General features: G+C 44.0%; 1 protein-coding gene across 3 annotated transcripts in view; it reads right to left on the bottom strand.

Moving 5' to 3' along the window:
* The window catches only part of acsf3 (acyl-CoA synthetase family member 3), a 48,051-nt gene that overhangs the window by 13,059 nt on the left and 12,190 nt on the right, over nucleotides 1–22,802 (bottom strand). For all 3 annotated transcript variants that reach the window (XM_028586656.1, XM_028586646.1, XM_028586665.1), the window contains exons 5-7: nucleotides 22,293–22,438; nucleotides 8,806–8,903; nucleotides 8,316–8,442 (exon numbers count right to left, since the gene is read on the bottom strand). In XM_028586656.1, the coding sequence (XP_028442457.1) occupies nucleotides 8,316–8,442; nucleotides 8,806–8,903; nucleotides 22,293–22,438 (371 nt within the window). The remainder of the gene's footprint in view (nucleotides 1–8,315; nucleotides 8,443–8,805; nucleotides 8,904–22,292; nucleotides 22,439–22,802) is intronic.

Below are 22,802 nucleotides of genomic sequence, written 5' to 3'. Positions count from 1 at the left end.
AATCACTGCTCAATCCAGAAAGGCAAAAAAGTGCTTCGAGCTGACCGGTTACAATCCTTGTGGATGTTGCATGAGCTGTGTAGGCGATAACTGTATTTTAATTGAGTTAATACGTGCACTGAAGCTACAGTGTAGTCTTCTGTATACCATCTCTGCAGACACCTAGGCCTGAGGATACAACCTTTTTAAAACCCATTAAATAGTTTCAAAAAAGACCTATCATCTGCCAAAACTCAAAAGTGTCTTTCCTTTGTAGAGATATTTGATATACACCATGCTTGCTGTGTTTATTCATGTCTCTGCACTAGCATCACTGAAGTGTTTAAAGATGATCAGGAGATGCTTCTCCTCTGCGAGAAGGAACAAGTGGAGTCACAGTCTTACACCATGTTCTGCTAAAGCTGAGTGTCCTCCATCACTGTGGAGAGGAGAGCCTTATCTGCACAAAGATGAAAGAGGTCTAGATGTGAGTCATGCCTCTTCTCAGAGTGACTGTAAACACTTAGCATATATGAATATTAATGTTCCACATTAAACCCCCGATGCCAAGATGGAAGAGTTAATGAGGATAAATAACAGACAGCCAAGCAGTGAAATCCCAGCTCTGACATTATTTATCATCCTTAACTTTTGTCACAGCTCTTTTTTTTTAGTAATTAATATCGTACAAGAAAGCACTTTGCACTTGGATGAGTGATCTAATTTGTTTAATATAATGCAATTAAAGGAGCTTCAATTGCTTTATATTCGTGCTGCTGATTCTATTCTTTGCTGGTTTGCCTCTCCACCAGCAGATAGCAAGCTGAATTTGAGGATTGATGTCTGTCTCAGATCTGCCACGTTCATCAAGCAAACTACTTAACTGCCGTTTGCATGCTCCTTCTCTGCACTGAATCACACAAATCTGATAGTCTACCACGACACATCGACTCCAGAAAACAGCCGCCAATTATAAATCCTAAACACTGAGCAAACCAGATTCCAAAACTGACATTAGTTTTGCTTTTGAAAGGCTAAATATGTTTCCCCCCCCACAAAATTGTCTTTTTTAACGTTTTCTGGAGGAAAATATACAGGAAACAAAGTGGCAGCTGCTTCACCAGTTTGCCAACACTCCAGTGGGTTTAATGGCTTACATGAAGCAGTGTTTAACTACATGTACCTGCAACTGGTGTTAATAAAACCGGATCGCCGTGTGTTGACACCTTGGCTGTAAATGTTCCAGGGCCGACTGGTCTGAACAAAGTTCTTTGGAGCGTGGGGTGTCGGTGAATCCCACAGGGAGCTTTGACATTGGAGTTACAAGGACATATAGTGACTTGGGGTAAAATATGACATTGGGAACACAAGAGAGGGATATAGGCAGGGAAGAGGAGAGCACATCTGGGAGCAAAAGAGCGATGCACAAATGACTAGTGATGGCTCTGCAGGATATGAGCCACACTTCTGTTTGTGGAGAATTTACCCTGCAGACCTGAAGCTCACCTTTACAGCTGTGGTTACATCTCTCTCAGTCAAACACAAGCAGACAAACAAACACACATGCTTTTACAAGAAGACGCACACACAAATTCTCAATCGAATGTCGTTTAACACTTGTGCTTTGTCTAATTTGAGACTGAAATCCAGCAACATACAGTATGTTCATAATATAAGCCTGGCAGGCGCATCCTAAAATACTTGTGGAAATGGTTTTAATTGCAACAACTAAATCTTAACTTGAAACCAAATAATATTTTGCCACATTTATTGCTAGTTCTGGCTTTTCCAGGATTCAGCTGGTTCACACAAGTAGGGAATGAGCAATTAAGAGTGTGAAACTGAGGAAAAACGACAGAGATTTAACCCCCTTGTTAACTTTTCTGCCTCTGAGCCCGAGTATCTCCAAGTTCATCAAATAAATAATTAAACATCAGATAAGGCAGGGTTAATAGTTAGCCCCCAAACACAGCTTCTGCTAAATCACTAATGCCTAGCTTCCTTCTCTTCCCACAAGTCATTATTAATTTATGTATTCATACATTTAGTTATGGTTTATTTCAGAACATCATTACTCATTCCGGGTGTAGTATCAGGCTCTCTTTGTTGGAAGGCACAGACTGAACCCAAATCTACTGCACTAATTTTAGTCTCTTGCTCTCCTTTGTTGCCTCCGACTTGCTGTATTTACAGTACATGTGTACACCAAATCCAACAACAAAAGCTCTTGCAGTTTTGTCAACTTGAGCTGAACTCTTAGTGTAGCTCTGGACAGCAGGCACTATACTGTACAACGAGCACAAAAAGAGGGTTAAAAAAGGCGCGATGGCATCAATGCGCACCAAGTTGTTTGCGAAGATGAGTGGAAGGAGAGGGCACTCGGGAAGAGGTGACAGCTTCCATATAGAGCTGCCAGTCATGCTACATATCACCCACTCGCACTAAAGAAGACACCTCTGGCCAGCTGAGAACCTATTGATCTAAAACTCTTATGCTCCTTCTCCACTTCTTACACTCCACTTTCCTTCTCTCTCCCTTTGTCTCCTCTTCCTATTGGTCAGTCTCCCCACTAAGCTTTACTTTCTTCTCTTCATCTTCCCCTCTGTCAGCCACACAGCACAAACAGAATGTGTTTTAAGACTGCAATGGATTTTAAACCTTTTTTCAGTTCAATGCAGTTTATTGCAATTTTAGGTCTTGAATTAGGTAGCATGAATTGCTTGACTAAATCTAGCTTTGGATAACAGGGAGGAACATGATTTTCTGCAACAGTAAGTGCATTTCCATCAACCTGTTCAACACCAACACCGGAAAGATATTGCAAAAAAAGTTTTTATACTTGGCTCAAGTGGAAATGTTGATTTCATTTGATAAAAAGAAAATGTGACAAAGTACAAAAGGAAACTGACTTAGCGAATAAATAAAGATGTACAAGCACGTGACTTAAATGTCCACTAAAGCTTCAGTTCCACAGCGGAGATGGCAAAGCTGGTAGACCAAAACATCAGATCTGTGAGGAGCGATGAGGAGACTGTAAACTTCCTCAAAATGACCCTCCTCCCACTCATTTAATAACATCATCTTGATATGACTTCTTCTGTAATGGTTCAATGGTACCCAACTGGAAAATTAGTACTACTAGCTCTTTACCTTGATGCGCCTAATTCCTAATATTCACATAACAGTGATGGATCAAAACTGAAACTTGATTTTCCAGACATTTGGTTAAAATGTGCATTATATTTGAATAGAAACTTGAAAAAGATTCATTAAAGAAAATTGAAAATTGTATGTCAAAGCTCAATAAGAATATGCTGCAGAAAGTGTGTTGTGACAAATAAATGATTAGAGTTGAAACAATTCTTCGAGTAGCTCAAGTAGTTCGATCACTAAAAATCATTGATGCACAATTGAGGGCAGGGATGTTAAAGGGACTTCCCTTAAACACTTCACTGTGATCAAGTTAGTGAATGCATGAGATGTTTGTATCTTTCTGCATTATCATCTTATTAAATTAAATTTGCAATTCACTGAAAAAGTTAAACCATCGATTTTGACAGCCTAAGTTTAAAGAAAGTGCGTCTTAGTCAGATGCCTGAAAAGCAGTTTAGTGCTGAACACCTTTCAAATCTGGTCAAATCTGGAGGATGTAGAAAAAAAGTGAGATACAGAAAGCTCCGTGGGAAGGTGACACAAGATCAGCAAGAGTTAGCACGTCAGAGATGGAGTGTGATGATGAGGAGACAGAGTAGAGCGAGAGGTGGACTGTGACACATGGAGCAGGTGTGAGGGTAAAAAGGGTAAGGCTGTGAGAGGGAAGGCAGAAGCTAGGGAGAGGTATAAGTGCAAGGAGTTTCTATCTAACACCCCCCCCGCCCAACACCAACCCCACAACATAGAAACACAGGGACATTCAACAGTGCTATATGTTTACATTATGGTCATCCTCACCAGTCAGTCAAAATTGTCAGTTTACATTATAACAACTTTATTTCTGAGAAATTATGCTTCTTCTATCACTTTGGTATAATAGATTGCTCTTAATACGACAAACCCCAATTCCAATGAAGTTGGGACATTGTGTAAAACGTAAATAAAAACAGAATACAATGATTTGCAAATCCTTTTCAACCTATATTCAACTGAATACTCTACAAAGACAAGACACCTAATGCTCAAACTGATAAATTGATTTTTGCAAATATTCATTCATTTTGAGTCTGATGCCTGCAACACGTTACAAACAAAGCTGGGACAGGGGCAAAAGTCTGGGAAAGTTGAGGAATGCTCAAAAAACACCTGATTGGAACATGCCACAGGTGAACAGGTTAATTGGAAACAGGTGAGTATCATGATTGGTTATAAAAAGGAGCATCCCCAAAAGGCTCAGTCGTTCACAAGCAAGGATGGGGCGAGTTTCACCACTTTGTGAACAACTGTGTGAGCAAACAGTTTAAGAACAATGTTTCTCAACGTACAATTGCAAGGAATTTAGGGATTCCATCATCTACAGTCCATAATATAATCAAAAGATCCAGAGAATCTGGAGAAATCTCTGCATGTAAGCGGCAAGGCCGAAAACCAACAATGAATGCCTGTGGCCTTCGATCCCTCAGGCGGCACTGCATTAAAAACCCACATCATTATGTAAAGGATATTACCATGTGGGCTCAGGTACACTTCAGAAAACCATTGTCAGTTAACACAGTTCATCGCTACATCTACAAGTGCAAGTTAAAGCTCTACCATGCAAAGCGAAAGCCATATACAGTGGGGGAAATAAGTATTTGACCCCTTGCTGATTTTGCAGGTTTGCCCACTTACAAAGAATGCAAAAATCTACAATTTTAATCATATGTACATTCTAACAGTGAAAGACAGAATCCCAAAGAAAATTCCAGAAAATCACATCATATGAATTTATTAAAATTGATAACCATCTGATGAGGAAAAACAAGTATTTGACCCCCTGGACAAACAGCAAGTATTCTGGCTCCTACAAGCCAGTTAGTCTTTCTTTAAGACACAGCCCCAATCCGAACCAATTATCTACATCAAATACACCTGCCTCACCTCGTTACCTGTATAAAAGACACCTGTGAACACCCAAACAACCAGCATCCAACATCACTACCATGGGCAAGACCAAAGAGCTTTCTACGGACATCAGGGACAAGATTGTTGATCTGCACAAGGCTGGGATGGGCTACAAGAGAATCGGAAAGCAACTTGAGAGAAAAGATCAACTGTCGGTGCAGTTATCAGGAAATGGAAGAAGCACCACACCACCGCCAATCTCCCTCGGTCTGGGCCTCCACACAAGATCTTGCCTCGTGGGGTGTCCCTGATCATGCGAACGGTGAGGAATCATCCCAAAACCACAAGGGGGGAACTGATGAATCAACTGAAGGCAGCTGGGACCACAGTTACAAAAAAGCGGTTGGTAACACACTACGCCCGTCATGGATTGAAATCCTGCAGCGCACGCAAGGTCCCCCTGCTCAAGAAGAAACATGTACAGGCCCGCATGAAGTTCGCCATTCACCACCTGGACGACTCAGAAGAGGCCTGGAAGAAGGTGATGTGGTCAGATGAGACCAAAATAGAACTTTTGGCCTCAACTCAACTCGTCGTGTTTGGAGGGCAAAGAACACCGAGTACAACCCAAAGAACACCATCCCCACCGTCAAGCATGGTGGTGGCAACATCGTGCTTTGGGGGTGCTTTTCAGCCAAGGGGACGGACAACTCCATCGTATTGAGGGGAGGATGGGGCGGGGCCATGTATCGTGGAATTCTGGACCGACATCTCCTTCCCTCAGTGAGAGAGCTGAAGATGGGTCGAGGATGGGTGTTTCAGCACGACAACGACCCTAAGCACACCGCCAAAGCAACAAAAGAGTGGCTGAAGAAGAAGCACATCAAGGTTCTGGAGTGGCCTAGCCAGTCTCCAGACCTGAATCGATTGAAAATCTTTGGAGGGAGCTTAAAATTGAGTTGCCAGGCGACAACCTCGGAACCTGAATGATTTGGAGGCTGTCTGCAGGGAGGTGGGCCAACATCCCTGCCGAAATGTGCACAAACCTTGTCACCAACTATAAAAACCGTTTGACATCTGTGCTGGCCAATAATGGCTTTTCTACAAAATATTAACATGGTGTTTGTCCAGGGGGTCAAATACTTGTTTTTCCTCATCAGATGGTTATCAATTTTAATAAATTCATATGATGTGATTTTTCTGGAATTTTCTTTGGGATTCTGTCTTTCACTGTTAGAATGTACATATGATTAAAATTGTAGATTTTTGCATTCTTTGTAAGTGGGCAAACCTGCAAAATCAGCAAGGGGTCAAATACTTATTTCCCCCACTGTATCAACAACACTCAGAAATGCCACCGGCTTCTCTGGGGCTGAGCTCTTCTGAGATGGACTGACGCAAAGTGGGAAAGTGTGCTGCGGTCTGACGAGTCCATTGTTCAAATTGTTTTTGGATATCATGGACGTCATGTCCTGAGGAAAAGGACCATCCAGATTGTTATCAGCACAAAGGTCAAAAGCCAGCTTCTGTGATGGTATGGGGGTGTGTTAGTGTGTAACTTGCACATCTGTGAAGTGCATACAGGTTTTGGAGCAACATATGCTGCCATCCAAGCAACGTCATCTTCAGGGACATCCCTGCTTATTTCAGCAAGACAATGCCAAGCCACATTCTGCACGTGTTACAACAGCGTGGCTTTGTAGTTAAAGGTGCAGGTACTAGACTGGCCTGCCTGCAGTCCACACCTGTCTCCCATTGAAAATGTGTGGCCAGTATGAAGCGCTTAATACGACCACGGAGACCCGGGACTGTTGAGCAACTGAAGTCGTACATCAAGCAAGAATGGGAAAGAATTCCACCTACAAAAGCTTCAACAATTAGCGTCCTCAGTGTTGTTAAAAGAAAAGATGATGTAACAGAGTGGTAAACACGCCCCTGTCGCAGCTTTTTTGGAACGTGTTGTGGGCATCTAATTCAAAATGAGTGAATATTTGCAAAATACAATAAAGTTAATCAGTTTAAACATTAAATACATTATCTTTGTAGTGTATTCAATTAAATATAGGTTGAAAAGGATTTGCAAATCATTGTATTCTGTTTTATTTTTACACAACATCCCAACTTCATTGGAATTGGGGTTTGTACAATACCCATGAGCCTTGGCTCAAGTGCTTTAACTGCCACCTAACACAAGCAAAAATAATCTTCTTCTAGTACCCTGGATGCCCAAAAAAACTCTTCCTACTTCACACCTTTATGTGTGTGTGTGTGTGTGTGTGTGTGTGTTTAAGTTGGCATCAGGGAACACAGTCAGGTGGGTGGGCAAGGAATGTGTGATAGCTTCCTATTGAGTAGTCCATGGTGTGTGTGTGTGTGTGTGTGTGTGTGTGTGTGTTTGTGTTTGTGTGTGTGTGTGTGTGTGTGTGTGTGTGTGTGTGTGTGTGTGTGTGTGTGTGTGTGTGTGTGTGCGCGTGTGCCTGAGGCACTGGTCTGTGGGGAGCTGATTGCGCAGGCTCTCATTATGTGGCCAGTGGCTGTAATGGAGTGTGACAGCAGCGTGCTGTGCTCTGGATCTCTGTCCTTCCAGCCTGCAAAGCCAATTAAACACACTCTGCCCTGCTCTCCAACTGCCTCGCCAGCATCGCTCTCCATCACTCGCTTCTTTCTTGCTTTTTTTCACCCTCCGACCCATCCCCACCTTATCCGTCCCCACTCTCTCTGGGGCCATCCTTTGTAGCGGACTCTCTCTAACCCTACCAACACCACATACTTCTAGCTCTTTCCTTACTCTTTTGCTTCTGGCTCTTATTTCCTGTTGTCTACATAACAATCAAAAGCTCCAATTGCTTCTGCCCTCCCTCCTGCATCCCCCAGCTTCGCCTCTCCTCACTCCCCCCAAGCCAACCTAACGCCTGTCTCCTGGTGGCTTTGCAGTAAAGCAGAGCTCCTTTGGGGGGGCAGCAAAATAATTCCTGGGCCTCAGGGAGAGAGAGCCTCTGATGACAGTTTCCCTGTCTGCTGCCGCACACACACTAAAGAGAGAGGGAGAGAGGGCTAGAGAGAGCAATACTTGGTTTCTCAAGACCCAGAGCAGTCACAACCACTTAGGAGGAAAAATGCCCTGCAGCACCAAAAACACACATAGTCCATTTATCACTCCTTCATAGTCCCCCAAAATGCACACGCACACACACACGCACACACACACGCACACACACTCTGTCTGAGTGTGTGTACTACCTGGACTGGGCTGAAGTGAGAGTTAAGAGAACAGGGGAGAGGACAGGAGGGTTAGGTACCTGTTTTGAACCAGCCATCATCAGAGAAAGACTCTCTGGTCTCTTGAGGTTTGTTCCAGTACTCCTGAAAGACGGACGGACCTCGAACCAGGAGCTCCCCTTCTTTCCCCTCCAGACCTTGACGTACCTGTGATACATTTACGGAGACCAAGATAGATAAAGTAGACAGTTTAAAAGAGTTTAATACACTATCCACTTGATGCTGAGTGATATACAAGCCAACAACAGCAAGACAACACATGCTAAACTGAATCTAACCAGCATTCAGAGTTATGAATGTAAAATACTGTTTCCATTGGTAATAAATACAGAAAAAAAAAATATCCCATGATATGTTATATTTATTTCTGGAACTATCTGTATCCTGGCTTGTACAGTAGAGTTTAGGGTTTGAAACTTAAAATCAATTACACTACTTCATCACATTTTTTGTTTTTCCTCCACTGTCTGTTGATAAATCTGCCTCATAACTTTTACGTTCATTGACTACCTGAGTTTCGTGGTGATTGCCCTCCACAATGGTGGTGTTGGTTGTGTTACTCATGACAATCTGGACTTCGACACCGGGAAGAGGCAACCCTACAGCCCCTGTCAACAAATCAAGCACAAACACACACAAACAATGCATGAGTACAAAGGGAAGGTGGACTATTAAAAGCAAGATGGGATGATTTGTGTCCTTTTTACAGGAGTTGAACAATAACCAGTGGAATGATCATCATCAACCTTTAGTGCAGGATTTCTACCACAGTGGGAGGGCTCTCTTCCAATACGGCATTAACCTCACGATGACAGCAGGGCACAACGGGTCACTAAATGGTTTGCTGAGCTTGTAAAACATTAAACTGAAAGCCATTCGTCTCAGTCACCACAAGTCAGCTTACTTGGACAGTAATGGGGATTTCTGGGGCAATGGCTGATGCAGCTGTTTTGTCCAAAATTAAGTAAACTCAAAAAGAAACTCCTAAAAGAACTGCTAAAATGAGATACCGGGCACAGAATACACTCCAGGACATTGCAATCTATCAAAGGTATTGGCAGTCTTTTTTAAATGACAACAGCATCCTTGGCATTGGCAAGTCAACCCAAAATTTACAATATCAGGCTCCTCTGACACACACAATGTCAATAATACTCCATACACCTCGATAATCCACAGTCTCTACTATTTTGTTTTATGCTGTTGCTGACTCAACAGTGGAAGTCAGCCCTTCAGTCCAGACTGCTGCTGAGTGAATAAGAAAGGGGGTGGAGTCGCCATTTTGTTTAAAAGGTCCCATGACATGGTGCTCTTTGGATGCTTTTATATAGGCCTTAGTGGTCCCTTAATACTGTATCTGAAGTCTCTTTCCCGAAATTCAGCATTGGTGCAGAATTACAGCCACTAGAGCCAGTCGCACAATGAGCTTTCCTTAGGATGTGCCATTTCTGTGTCTGTAGCTATTGAGGAGGAGAGAGGGGAGGGGCAAGGTGGAGAGTGGGGGTGTGGCCTTGACCAACTGCCACTTTGTTCGTTTGAAAGCCATGATGTCTCTCTCTCTCATGGGTGGGCCAAATTCTCTGGGCGGGCAAAGCAGAGAAAGGGGAGGTAACCTTGCTCCTTATGACCTCATAAGGAGAAGATTCCAGATCGGCCCATCTGAGCTTACATTTTCTCAAAGGCAGAGCAGGATAGCCAGGGCTTGGTTTACACCTATCGCCATTTCTAGCCACTGGGGGACCATAGGCAGGCTGGGGGAACACATATTAATGTTAAAATTAAATTTTCATGCCATGGGACCTTTAACGACTCATTCCAATGTGCGCAAATATCTTATGGAAATTTTGCTTCTTTTGAATATGTGGCTCTTCAACTGAGGTTCTCCCCTCAAGCTATATTTCTAAATATCTACAGGCCACCTAAATACTGTGCAACCTTCTTTGATGACTTCACTGAACTGCTGTCAATAATCTGTATTAACTGGTGATTTTAATATTCATGTTGACAACCCCCAGGACAGAGGGACTAAATAACTGTGTTGTGTTTTTGATAACTATGACTCAGCGTGTGACCGATCCCACACACAATAAAGGGCACACTCTGGACTTGATCATCTCCAAGGGTCTGAACATTTCCAAGTTTATGGTGACTGATGTTGCTCTCTCTGATCATTCCTGTGTTTTCTTTAACAGCACTATCTCTGTGCACACAAGTGTTCAAACAGAGGTAATAATAAAACAGTTTATCACTGAAAAGACCAGTGAAACATTCATTCAGCTTTTCTCCTCCACACCCGCCCTCTCTTGGTTCTTAGTCAATGAGCTTGTAGCTAATTTCAATTGTAAAATTACAAATGTTATTGAGGTCATTGATCCCACTAAGGTCAAAGCTGTCTCTGGTAAGAAAAGATCTCCATGGAGAAATGCCACACTGGTAAGAACAGAAAAAGAGAGTGTCGAAAAGCTGAACACAGGCGGTGAAAAAAAAATCTCCATTATGACACCTACAAAGAGAGACTTCGCATTTATAATTTGGAACTTAGAAATGCAATGCGGTCCTTCTTCTCTGATATTATCGCCAGAAACATTAATAATTCACATGCTTTGTTTGCTACTGTCGATAGATTAACAAACCCTTCAGTACCAGTAGCATTGGAACTTTTATCCACCGAGGACTGCAATGAATTTGCTTCCTTCTTCAGTGACAAAATTCAGAAAATTAGACAAGCAGTCAGTGCCTCCATATCAAGTACAGGATGTGTTGTCATAGTATCCAGGAAAAAAATTAAAATATGACGCAATTTTATATGATCAACCACAAAGACCTGGAGGACATTATACTACATCTGAAAGCCTCCTCCTGTTGCCTTGATATTCTGCCAATGGGTTTTTTCAAAAATGTTTCAAATTGTTTGGCTTCAGATCTTCTATAGATTATAAACACGTCTCTTCTTTCAGGTATTTTCCCACAGGCCCTGAAAACTGCAGTCATCAAGCCACTCTTAAAAAAGAACAATCTAGACACGTCACTAATGAGCAATTATAGGCCGATATCAAACCTTTCATTTTTAAGTAAAATCATTGAAAAAGCGGTTTTTCAACAACTCAATCTATTCTTGTCACTAAAGAACAGTTTTGATGCCTTCCAGTCAGGTTTTCGACCATACTACAGCACTGAGACGGCTCTTGTTAAAGTCTTTAATGACATCCACTTAAACACAGATAGTGGCAAAATTTCAGTCTTAGTATTACTTGATCTCAGTGCTGCATTTGACACCATGACATATCACTAGACCGATTGGAGAACTGGGTTGGACTTTCTGGCACAGTACTAAACTGGTTTGAATCCTCTTAAAGAACAGGTATATAGGTGTCTATAGGTAATTATGCATCTGAGCATACAAATATGACGGGGCCTCTTCTGTTTACCATCTACATGCTTCCACTGGATCAGATTATGGAAAACAACAAAATAAATTACCATAGTTATGCGGAAGACACACAAATTTACATAACCTTATCCCCAGGAGACTACAGTCCTATACAAAAACTGAGTAAGTGCATTGAACAAATTAACTGGATGTGCCAGAACTTTCTTAAATTAAATAAAGAAAAAACTAAAGAGGTTGTTTTTGGAGCAAAAGAGGAACAATTAAAAGGGAGCGCTCAGCTTCAATCGACAATATTAACGGACAAAGCCAGAAATTTTAGTGTGGTCATGGACTCAGACATGAATTTCAACAGCCACATTAAGACAATTACAAAGTCAGCCTATTATCACCTGAAGAATATATCAAGGATTAAAAGACTTATGTCTCAGCAGGATTTGGAAAAACATATCCATGCTTTTATCTTCAGTTGACTCGACTACTTTAACGGTGTCTTTACAAATCTTCCTAAAAAAATCAATCAGACAGCTGCAGCTGATTCAGAACGCTGCTGCTCGAGTCCTCACTAAGACCAAGAAAGTGGATTACATCACCCCAGTCCTGAAGTCTTTGCACTGGCTTCCTGTCCTTCAAAGAATTGATTTAAAAATACTGCTAGTTTATAAAGCACTAAACGGTTTGGGGCCAAAATATATTTCCGATCTGCTGCTACAATATGAACCACCCAGACCTCTCATGTCGTCTGGGTCACGTCTGCTTTCTGACCCCAGAGTCAGAGCTAAACAGGGGGAAGCAGCGTTCAGTTTTTATGCACCACATATCTGGAACAAACTCCCAGAAAACAGCAGGTCCACCACAACTCTGTTTTTTTTTTTTTTTTAAATCAATGCTGAAGACCTTTCTTTTTTGGCGTTTTTCCATTACATGGTACCTGCTTGACTCGCCTCGACTCTACTCGCCTTTTTTCGTTTTCCATTATGAAAAAAAGTCCCTGGTACTAGCTAACAGGTACTATTTTTAGTATCACCTCTGTCGAGGTTCCAAGCGAGCTGAGGCGATACCAAAAGGTGATGTGAAAACCTGCAGACTACTGATTGGTCAGAGAGAATCGTCACTATTCACTGAGTCATCATTGCTAGCGACAGACGGGGGTGTCCTGAACAAACCCGCCTTTTTTAAATAGTTTAGCCAGCGGTTTTCTTTTTGCTGCCTCCAGCTTCTTTTGAAACAAAATTTGTCTTCTGGCTGTGGCAACAGCCACATGCCGAGATTTAAAAACAACACACCTTCGACGTTCTGCGTGTGTGTGGCGTTAGGTCATGGCAGTTTCCTGCGGCGTCGCTATGACGACCAGCCACGCTCGCCTCACGCATGAGGCGGTACTAAATCTGCATTGAAAAAAATTGAGGATGGGGCACCGCGGCCGAGTTGAGCCGAGCAGAGCTGGTACTAGCAGTGGGTAAGCGCCATTTGATGCTGCCTTTCTTTAAATAATTGTGCATTTCTTATACTGCACTGTAACTTTTATTCTTGTATTTTTATCAGTTTTTATATTTTTAATTGCTGCTCTTAATTGTTTTGTGTAAAGCACTTTGAATTGCTGAAATGTGCTATACAAATAAAGCTGCCTTGCCTTGAGTGCTTGACAAGGCTTTTTATTGCGGCACAGTTGCATAAAAATGTTATAAGTGAGCTGACAAATTATGAAACAACTCAAAACTGTTCCTAACTGTGAGCTGCAGTAATGTTTAAATGAAACTATTAATAAGAAATGTGGGAAAAAAAAGTGTTACAAATTGAAAATACGCACACATGTATGTACTGACGTCACCTGCAGCCTCCATCTTTGTGTGTGTGCAAGTGTTACCTCCTGAGTTAAGTAATTATAGCAAAGAGTGCACAGGGGATACAAGGAAGGTCTCAGTGGTCTTCTGTGTGTGTGTGTGTGTGTGTGTGTGTGTGTGTGTGTGTGTGTGTGTGTGTGTAGGCTATTATGCCATTTCACAGACCATTGCTCTCCCAATAAAAAGCAGGTCAGATCCTGATTCAAGAGTGATTCTCTCACTTCATATTGATCTGATCCACTCCAGTCCTCAATAGCAATGTCTATCACACACACAATCACTTGCACTCAGTCCAGCAGGCTATCAGCTGACCGCAGAACCAACTGACCGCAGAACTGTTTCTCAGCGGAGAAGCAGGATAACGAACAAGCTTGATGCAGAAGGTTAGACAAGCTGAATCTAGCTAATTTATAATGATCAGTGCATCTTGAAGTGCTGTAGACAGTGCGAACAAGGTTAATTTAGATCTAAAGCACACAGTGGCTCTGGTATCTTATTTTCATTAGACTGACAGTATGGGGGATAGAATGGATCAGGATCAGCTACAGCTGGAGGACATTCACTGCTTTGCTCAGACATTTGAGCAGGGTGAAGCTGCCATTAGGCTTAATCAAACCTGCTTGTCGGGCAGTCATATGCCTTTGGAAACCTCCTCCCCCAACACCTTTTTCGACTGGGATTGGTAGGGCTGTGTGACAATCCAACATTCACACCCACTTAACCCTGTGATCGGCCAGCTGTGCGGAGGTGAGAAAGGAGGCAGGGTTTGAACTTTTCTCTCTCTTTGTTCATTCGTTACACAACTATTGTTGTCACTTTTCAGAGTGCAACACAATAAATGCCTGTTCTAATTTAAACCATATTGTGTCTCCCCCTTTCTATGATGGCCGGCTTTTCACTTCAAGCGTGGCTGTTTAAAACAACTATAAACATATGGGATTTGATTTCCGACAACCCCCCTTTAAATCAAGGCTGTCGGGGTCATTCTAATTAATGTGAAAGATTAGTCAAGGTGTACGTTACTTAAAAGTTATATTTATTTATAAGATAATGCTGGTTTAACTTGTGTCTTATTTTTTTTGATTACTCATCAGATGATTGATCTGGGAACACCGTTATATTGCAAAATCCGATGGTAGAGATGCACCAATTACAATTTTCTAGGCTGATTCCGATTTCTCACTGAGTTTGACCTGCCGCTACAATAATATATAAATAACAAATAAAAAGCAAATAAATATAGCCTTGCAGTTCCAAACAGCTGACATGTTGCAGGTTAATTCACAAGGTTTCCTACATGTGCGAAAATAGCGCGGACACGTGCTTCACAACGCGAGCGGGCACGCGCAACCCGGCAGGAAAAGGGAGAGAAAGAAAAAAACAGACTGGCTGTCTAGCCAGTGGAGATGGCGTGTGTGTGTCCTTGAGAACTCTAAGTTGTATAACTTATGTCGTCCGTTCATTGTAAGCTGGTGATTTCGTTGTTTGTGTTCTTCACCTGCTAGCAAGGTTGCACGTGGCTGTTGATTCAATATAATGGCGTTTGTTGAACGCCCTTGCTCACGTTTGTATTTTATGTTCATTATTTACATGCTACAGTAGTTACACTGCATTAAGATAATGTAATTATTAGTGGGTTTAGTGTTATTATTTGCCAGCCTATATATAATTCCTATGCATTGTGTTTTTGCACCCTCAGACTTCTCAGTGATTAGCAATGTTAATGTGATTAGTGATGTTAATGTTATTAGCGATCGGAATGATGGGCGATACTATGAAAAAAATACTGAAAGTCTAAAAGAACTGAATTATCCTTTGAAACAAACTTGGTAAAAAAGAGATTACAAAACCCAAGCAAAAAAGGTAATTTTCTCAGCCACTCGTCCTCTTTTCCTCTGATCGGGGTGATGAGGTGTAGACAGAGTAATCTTTCTTGAGTTTTTGCCATCTATAAAATGACAAAAACACACTTGTCTCCCTCAACGACAACGTCTTCAAAATCCATTTACGCCTCAACTCAGGGAATCTCTCTCCCCATCTACGCCCTCCTCTATCATCATTTTTTTTCCCCCACGTCAGGAGCTGTAGAAATCTTGGAGACTTGTAGCATTCCGGTCTCCATGATTCAACAAGATTGAGTGCCAATGTGAAGAGTACAGGCAAGTTATAAATGCTACATACTGGTTGGGAAAAGGTCTGTGTGGAGTGGAAAAGAAATGACAAAGCTCCAGATAGCATTGTTCTGCAGTTATTCTTCCAAGACATTAATGATTTGGCTGGATGACATCGGGAGGAAGGCAAGACTCAAGGTTCTCTATGTCAGTAAAAAGACCAAAAAGGCTGAAAAGTATCAAGAAAAATAATCAAAGGTGAAGATGAGATGGGAAAAAAGGAGGATTAACTAATCTCAAATATTTACATTTCAACAAGGGCAATATGACCTAGAAAGCCACACTGTTGTTAATCTGGAATGCTCCAAAACTGTAAGCTACACAACAAAATCAGACCAATTAGATGATTTAAATACAGTAGAAAATGATTTATACAATTGCTGTCAATAAGTGTATTAAGAGCTGAGTTGTCTGCTACTAAGTTGGTGTTGGGGAGGGGGGCCGAAAAAAGAAAGTGAGTGAGTGTGTGTGTGTGTGTGTAAGAGAGGGGGGAGAGGGTGACTCCACTCTACTACTCTTCTGAAAGTGTTTCCTGTGGTTGCTATTGATCTATTTTAACCTATTTAAAGACAAGACAAGAACACAGACTGACTCAAACAGGCACAAACAAACAAACAAACAAACAAACACACACACACACACACACACACACACACACACACACACACACACACACACACACACACACACACACACACACACACACACACACACACACACACACACACACACACACAAGTCTCTGTGCTGCAGTGGAAACATCAATAGAACCAAAGCCATTCGTAATAATCACCAGAGAGGAATCTAACACAGCCTGCTCAGTTTATGCCAAACATTACCTGACAAACAAACAAAACAATACCCAAACAAAACAGCAGAGAGAGGATTACCCAATCCACTTGCAAGCTAATTAGCTTTACCTGTAAGAGAAGAGTTGGCTGGGGAACAGCAAGGGAAAGAGAAGGTGTGGAGAGAGAGGAAGGGGGGACAGGAGAAGACGGGAGAAGAAAGCAACCCCCTCAAGTCTGACCTCATTTCCAGACCTTGCCTTTGTTTCTGCATGTGTGAGGGAGCTGTCGTTTGGATCGTGGGGTTTTACCTGACATCACACCAGAGAAAACTGCCTACGATCAAAACACAACACATGATAGCGAAGTACTGAAACAAACTGGTGAGGGTGGGAACAATATCAAGAACGTTGCTAAGTGTGTGGTCACTAGGGCTGCAACTAACGATTATTTTAATAATTGATTAATCTGTCGATTATTTTTTCGATTAATCGATGAATCGGATAAAAAAAAAAACATTAATTTACATCAACTCAATACATACATACTTGTTGTTTTAGTTAATAGTTGTGTAAAGGTAAGTAACCCAAATAGCAGATACAGACAAGACACACAGACAGACAGACAGACAGACAGACACTTATTCATTAAATTATTACCATCACCATACATACCACACACTATTATATTTGTCAACAATAACTGATATGGGACAAAGCACATAATATATACATGACAACAGATTGAAAAATTAATGGGCCAAAAAAGGCGAGTGAATAAAACCGTGTCTTTAGTCTTGCAAACTATACCACCCCTGCTTTATTACTGTTATTACCGAGCTAACGCTAGCTTGTCATGCTAGTCTGCTGGATAACGAGTAAACAGCAGCACCAGAAGAGCTACTGGAGGGACGGTACGTTCCTCACTTCAGAACGGAACAGAAGTAGGATAGTGTAGTGACTTTACCCTGCTGTTGAACTCCCTTCCTCCTCATCAACGACTCCCTGTTTACGTTTTAGGTGCTGACTCATCACCGTGGTGCGCCCGTGCCATGCCGTGTTGCTTTTGTTTATCTTGCAATTAACACGTTTTTGATTTATTTAGTGTGAAATGCTCCCACACCTTGGATGACTTAAGTCGTACTGATTTCTCTGCCTCCGCCGAGTGTTTCAGAACAACGTTAAGGGTCTCTCCGGTCTCTCTCCGTATTTCCTCTACCCCCGCTCTGCTCTTTTTTCTTTTCTTTCGCTCCGCGCTGCTCCGCTCTGCGCTCAACTCAATTTGTTTTTTATCTCCGCGACTAGGTGGCGTAATAGTTGCGCGACACAACGAATTGATAATTAAATTAGTTGCCAACTTTTTGAGTAATCGAATTTTATCGATTCGTTGTTGCAGCCCTAGTGGTCACACTAACAGTTTGGTTTCTTTGGTCAAAAGTGCAGAATAATTCGGGAAAGGTGGCAGAATTAAACAAGGTGTCATTACTGCAGTGGCATCTCATTTGAAATACCCAGGCAATAATGCTGTAGTGTAAAAGATTGCACATTACTGTTTATGTAAAGAGAACTATGTCCATGACATCTTAGAATCTGCTACATATTGAAATATATGAAACTTATGTTGAAATAATGATTATACCTAAGATCTAAATGTTTTAATAGACGCCCAGCAGATTTCACCAACAAATCAGCAAAACCACACTTTATGGGATCTACTATTATCAGTTACTCTCACAAACTTTCAACTGTGGAAGAAGAACGGAAAGCAGAACCCCCAATCCGCTACTCTGTGAAGTCATTTTTGTTTTAAATAGTCTCCATTAAAGCCTCAAGCTCTGTCCAAAACCTTACTCATTGCCCATGTTTCCTGGACACAGATTTTAAAAAAGAAAATCTGTTTAATGTGATTATAGTAGAAGAAATCACTAATTGCAAGTTTGTTGATTGATAATCATAAGCTAGAAAAATCTTAAAAGGTAATGCCAGCTACGTTAGGATTACTACATAGCAATAAACAGACAAAGGAGGTAAAGTTAAGGTAGTTTTTTTCACCCAAAGCCAGTGATAACAAATTTACCTCCACTGGTGTTCACACCAGTTAAGAGCCATCCATCCATCCATCCATCCATCCATCTTCGTCCGCTTATCCGGTGTCGGGTCGCGGGGGGAGCAGCTCCAGCAGGGGACCCCAAACTTCCCTTTCCCGAGCAACATTAACCAGCTCCGACTGGGGATCGGCGTTCCCAGGCCAGGTTGGAGATATAATCCCTCCACCTAGTCCTGGGTCTTCCCGAGGCCTCCTCCCAGCTGGGCGTGCCTGGAACACCTCCCTGGGGAGGCGCCCAGGGGGCATCCTTACCAGATGCCCGAACCACCTCAACTGGCTCCTTTCGACGCAAAGGAGCAGCGGCTCTCCGAGCTCCTCACGGATGACTGAGCTTCTCACCCTATCTCTAAGGGAGGCGCCAGCCACCCTCCTGAGGAAACCCATTTCAGCCGCTTGTACCCTGGATCTCGTTCTTTCGGTCATGACCCAGCCTTCATGACCATAGGTGAGGGTAGGAGCGAAAACTGACCCGGTAGATCGAGAGCTTTGCCTTCTGGCTAAGCTCTCTTTTCGTCCACAGCGGTGCGATAGATTGAATGCAATACCGCACCCGCTGCGCCCGATTCTCCGACCAATCTCCGCTCCATTGTCCCCTCACTCGCGAACACAACCCCAAGGTACTTGAACTCCTTCACTTGGGGTAAGGACTCATTCCCTACCTGGAGAAGGCATTCCATCGGTTTCCTGCTGAGAACCATGGCCTCAGATTTAGAGGTGCTGATCCTCATCCCAACCGCTTCACACTCGGTTGCGAACCGATCCAGTGAGTGCTGAAGGTCGCAGGCCGATGATGCCATCAGGACCACATCATCTGCAAAGAGCAGCGATGAGATCCCCAGCCCACCAAACTGCAACCCCTCCCCACCCCGACTACGCCTCGATATCCTGTCCATAAATACTACAAACAGGATTGGTGACAAAGCGCAGCCCTGGCGGAGGCCAACCCTCACCTGAAAAGAGTCCGACTTACTACGAGAACCGGACACAGCTCTCGCTTTGGTTGTACAGAGATTGGATGGCCCTGAGAAGAGACCCCTCACCCCATACTCCCGCAGCACCTCCCACAGTATCTCCCGGGGACCCGGTCATACGCCTTCTCCAAATCCACAAAACACATGTAGACCCGGTTGGGCATACTCCCAGGCTCCCTCCAGGATCCTTGCGAGAGTGAAGAGCTGGTCCGTTGTTCCACGACCAGGGACGGAATCCGCATTGTTCCTCCTCAACCCGAGGTTCGACTATTGGCGAACCCTCCTTTCCAGCACCTTGGAGTAGACTTTACCAGGGAGGCTGAGAAGTGTGATACCCCTATAATTGGCACACACCCTCTGGTCCCCTTTTAAAAAGGGGAACCACCACCCCAGTCTGCCACTCCTTTGGCACCGTCCCAGACTTCCACGCAATGTTGAAAAGGCGTGTCAACCAGGACAGCCCCTCCACACCCAGAGCCTTGAGCATTTCTGGACGGATCTCATCAATCCCCGGGCTTTGCCACTGTGTAGTTGTTTGACTACATCAGTGACTTCCGCCTGGGAAATCGGCGACAATCCCCCATTATCCTCCAGCTCTGCCTCTAACATAGAGGGCGTATTAGTCGGATTCAGGAGTTCCTCAAAGTGCTCCTTCCACCGCCCTATTACCTCCTCAGTTGAGGTCAACAGTGTCCCATCCTTACTGTACACAGCTTGGATGGTTCCCCTTCCCCCTCCTGAGGTGGCGAACAGTTTTCCAGAAGCACTTTGGTGCCGACCGAAAGTCCTTCTCCATGTCTTCTCCAAACTTCTCCCACACCCGCTGCTTTGCCTCTTTCACGGCAGAGGCTGCAGCCCTTCGGGCCCTTCGGTACCCTGCAACTGCCTCCGAGTCCTCCGGGATAACATATCCCGGAAAGACTCCTTCTTCAGTCGGACGGCTTCCCTGACCACCGTTGTCCACCATGGTGTTCGTGGGTTACCGCCCCTTGAGGCACCTAAGACCCTAAGACCACAGCTCCTCGCTGCAGCTTCAGCAATGGAAACTTTGAACATTGTCCCTCGGGTTCAATGCCCCCAGCCTCCACAGGGATGCACGAAAAGCTCCGCCCGGAGGTGTGAGTTGAAAGTCTGTTGGACAGGGGCCTCCTCACGTTCCCAATTTACCCGCACTACACGTTTGGGCTTACCAGGTCTGTCCAGAGTCTTCCCCACCCTCTGACCCAACTCACCACCAGATGGTGATGGGTTGACAGCTCTGCCCCTCTCTTCACCCGAGTGTCCAAAACATACGGCCTCAGATCAGATGAAACGATTATGAAATCGATCATTGACCCTTGGCCTAGGGTGCTCTGGTACCAGGTACACTTATGAGCATCCCTATGTTCGAACATGGTGTTCGTTATAGACAATCCATGACTAGCACAGAAGTCCAACAACAAACAACCACTCTGATTTAGATCAGGGAGGCCGTTCCTCCCAATCACGCCTCTCCAGGTGTCTCCATCATTGCCCACGTGTGCGTTGAAGTCCCCCAGCAGAACAATGGAGTCCCCCACTGGAGCCCCATGCAGGACTCCAGTCAAGGTCTCCAAGAAGGCCGAATACTCCGAACTCCTGTTTGGTGCATATGCACAAACAACAGTCAGAGTTTTCCCCCCCACAACCCGCAGGCGTAGGGAGGCGACCCTCTCGTCCACCGGGGTAAACTCCAACACAGCGGCGCTCAGCCGGGGGCTTGTGAGTATCCCCACACCCGCCCGGCGCCTCACACCCTGGGCAACTCCGGAGAAGAAAAGAGTCCAACCCCTATCCAGGAGTATGGTTCCAGAACCAAGACTGTGCGTAGAGGTAAGCCCCACCAGATCTAACCGGTAGCGCTCCACCTCCCGCACCAGTTCCGGCTCCTTCCCCCACAGAGAGGTGACGTTCCACGTCCCCAGAGCCAGCGTCTGCTGCCCGGGTCTGGTCCGTCGAGGCCCCTGACCTTCACTGCCACCCATGCGGCATCGCACCCGACCCCAACGGTTCCTCCCACAGGTGGTGGGCCCATGGGATGGAGAGGGAGTTGCCACGTAGCTTGTTCGGGCTGTGCCCGGCCGGGCTCCGTGGCAAACCCGGCCACCAGGCGCTCGCCGACGAGCCCACCGTCTGGGCCTGGCTCCAGACGGGGGCCCCGGGCTTCCTCCGGGCAGGGTCACTCCATCTCTGCTTAGCTTTTTCATTGGGGTTTTTGAACCATTCTTTGTCTGGCCCCTCACCTGAGACCACTTTGCCTTGGGAGACCCTACCAGGAGCACAAAGCTCCAGACAACACAGCCCTCAGGTTCACAGAGACACACAAACCTCTCCACCACGATAAGGTTTTATCATAAAAGAGTAACAGATGATTATCAGATGTCAAACATGTCTTGTCTTGGCTTCACTTCCTGCCGTTGATCCAGCAGTTGGCTTGTAACCTCACCACAGTTTGCCTGGAAGAGGACCAAGACCTGCATCTTCAGCTGTCTTAGTGCTGTTAGTTTGTCGACACCTGAGCATGATTATCATCCACCAGAGTGAAGGAGTTACAATAAACAACTCTGAAACAGGTCTGAGTGTGACATTAGTTTACTTTTATCTTACTTTTTCTGGTTCCCCCCTATATGGGTTTTTCCCATAATGAGTACAAGTATAAGTGTGTGTGTGGGTGGGTGTATAAGTGTATCCAGTCAGTCAAATTTGTTTACCTGGGATGCGTGGGCCCTTGAGAGGGTTGGACAGTGCCATTCCGATCTCTGTCATGCCGTAGCGTTCCAGCAGTGTGTGTCCTGTAATCTCCTCCCAGCGCTGCAGAGTGGGAAGAGGGAGAGCAGCCGAGCCCGAAACCATCAGCCTGGAGAGCGAAGGGAAGTGAGGGCCAGTCATGAGGGAAACACAACATGCTCCTAATAACACATTCCTAGATTAAACTATGCTATAGGAATGAAAATTAACAGGGGAGCAGGTTAATAATGGCCTTGGAGGTTTATGAAATGCCTGTGAAATTTGAAAAACATGTTTCAGATAATTAGGAAGACTATTTTTGTACATCCACGGTCATATTATGCATTGTCAGACATTTGCATGTGATGTGAGTCAATGAGTAGAGGATTTTTTCCACGGTGTTCGGGGGAGAAAATGTTTGCATATTTTGATAAAAAACCATGAAGTTGTGGAAAAAAATATCGCCAATGAATTCAAAAAATGCGGACACTACG

This window comes from Perca flavescens, chromosome 1, assembly GCF_004354835.1.
Source record: "Perca flavescens isolate YP-PL-M2 chromosome 1, PFLA_1.0, whole genome shotgun sequence".
NCBI lineage: Eukaryota > Metazoa > Chordata > Actinopteri > Perciformes > Percidae > Perca > Perca flavescens.
The sequence above is the reverse complement of the archived record's forward strand: the minus strand, read 5'-3'. Positions and strand labels throughout refer to the sequence as shown.